General features: G+C 41.2%; 1 protein-coding gene across 1 annotated transcript in view; it reads left to right on the forward strand.

The window, feature by feature from the left end:
• The window catches only part of LOC106884250 (adenylyl cyclase-associated protein 1), a 105,704-nt gene that overhangs the window by 68,471 nt on the left and 34,947 nt on the right, over nucleotides 1-2,286 (forward strand). Inside the window, exon 5 of the mRNA XM_052967698.1 lies at nucleotides 282-335. Coding sequence (XP_052823658.1) covers nucleotides 282-335 — 54 coding nt within the window. The remainder of the gene's footprint in view (nucleotides 1-281; nucleotides 336-2,286) is intronic.

Raw genomic sequence — 2,286 nt, forward strand, 5'->3', positions numbered from 1 at the left:
CTCTCTCTCTCTCTCTCTCTCTCTCTCTCTCTCTCTCTCTCTCCTGATGTCATGCTTAGTCAAAAACAGGATGATCAAGATTATGTCTATGTTTGTTCCTAACTTCATACACACCTAAAACAGTGAAAGGACTATCCATGCTCTCAACTCATACTTGCCAGTGAGTTATGGCTCTGCTTTATTATTTGAAACTATTTTGCTAAAAACTGAAAATAACATTTCTGAATTTATTCCATGACTGTTTAAATATTGTTTTTTGTTTGTTTTTTTCCTCTTCTCAGGAGCAAATGAACCACCTTTTGAATCCAACAAGCTCTAAACTGCAAGCTATTCAGGTAAGATGTCTTCATGTGTTCATCAGGATTTTACTGAGACAGGTTTTATTATGTACACTGCCTTATATGGCATATGACCTTCATTTTGTGTTAGTGAGAAAATGCTGCTGTGAAAATTGGTTCTGTGTTTTTAGACTTCAGGTTTGACTAAAGACACAGGCATGGTCATAGATAGCTTGAGGTGTGGTTATGAATCCCCGTTATGTTAACCAGGGTGATTGATATTATACATCACTCAAGTAAAGATTTAACCTTATCACTTGGTGCCTTGGATTCCTTTAGCAAAGTCCACCCTCTTACAAACTTTTGGTTCAGGATTTCAGTTTCAGGATACCTTCATCTCTTCTCCACCCCATAATCTTGGAGAACCTGTGAAGAATCATGGATGCTACCTTTCCCCTTGAATAAACAAAAAAAAAAAAATAGCTGAGCTGAGGTTACACAATATCATTCTCTACCCAACACTATCTCCACCTAGTAGCCCCACCATAGTACCACCATCCTCTTTTTCACACATTACCGTGAAACTCTATTATACATTGCAAACCTATCAAAGGAAGGCTAACTGGCAAAATAGCTTTTGTGTGTGGCAAATGCACAGGGGCAATAAACCCTGAAAATGTGTAGAAAACAGCTTCTGTCACATGCCAGGGGAAAAAAACTGGAAGTAGTTGATAGCTTCTGTTACCTAGGTGACCAAGTCAGTAACTGGGGTGGATCTAGAATAAGAATAGGCTGCGCAAAGTACAGAGAGCTCCTACCTCTGCTGGTGACAAAGGGCCTCTTGCTCAGAGTGAACGGTAGACTGTATGACGCATGTGTGTGAACAACCATGCTACATGGCAGGGAAATATGGGCCGTGACTGTTGAGGACATGTGTAAGCTTGTAAGAAATGAAGCTAATATACTCCACTGGATGTGTAATGTTAGTGTTCATACATGACAGAGTGTAAGTGCCCTGAGAGAAAAGTTGGACATAAGAAGCATCAGTTGTGGTGTGCAAGAGAGATGACTGCAACTAGTATGGTCATGTGATGTGTATGGATGAAGACAGCTGTGCGAAAAGGTGTCACACCCTAACAAGCCAAGTGAGACCATAACCGTGGCCTATGCCAGTGTTGCATAACCAGCCAATTCAAGAATACCCTTCAATCATTGGGCAATAAACTATGCTTGCGAAGACCTGTTCAGTCAAGTGAAATCATTGTCGCAGCCAATGCCTGTACCACCTGACTGGTATGTAAATAGCACCATTTGAGCATGATTCATGCCAGTCCCACCAGATTGGCTACAGTAGCCAATGTGCCATACGAATGTGGTTGATGCCAGTGCCACCTGACTGGTCCCATGCTGGTGGCATGTAAAAAGCACCATTCGAGCGTGGTTGTTGCCAGTGCTGCTTGACAAGTTCCCGTGCCAGTGGCATGTAAAAAGTACCATTCGAGCATGGTTGATGCCAGGACCGCCTGGTGGCATGTAAAAAGCACCCACTACACTCTCAGAGTGGTTGGCTTTAGGAAGGGCATCCAACTGTAGAATCCTTGCCAGATCAGATTGGAGCCTGATGTAGCCTTCTGGCTTGCCAGTCCTCAATCAAACTGTCCAACCCATGCCAGCATGGAAAGCAGACGCTAAACGATGATGATGATGATGATGACCTTCATTCTTATTTTACAATTAATTTGCATTATGAATTTAAAAGGTAAAAATCTCTTTGGGGCAAAATTGACATCAATTCATTTACATCCTAAAGGATAGAGAGTTTCTTACAGACTGAAAACAGCGGCAATTGTGTCTTTTGATTCCATTCTAAGAATAGCTAGAGATTAAACTACAACCACAGTGGACAATGGCTAGTAGTAGTCCTGAAGAACTAGGTCATATTACTATTTACCCTCAATAAAATCTAGGTTTCTTTTTTCTTTCTTTAGAGGTTTATATATATATATAT

Source organism: Octopus bimaculoides, chromosome 4 (genome assembly GCF_001194135.2).
Source record: "Octopus bimaculoides isolate UCB-OBI-ISO-001 chromosome 4, ASM119413v2, whole genome shotgun sequence".
Lineage (NCBI taxonomy): Eukaryota > Metazoa > Mollusca > Cephalopoda > Octopoda > Octopodidae > Octopus > Octopus bimaculoides.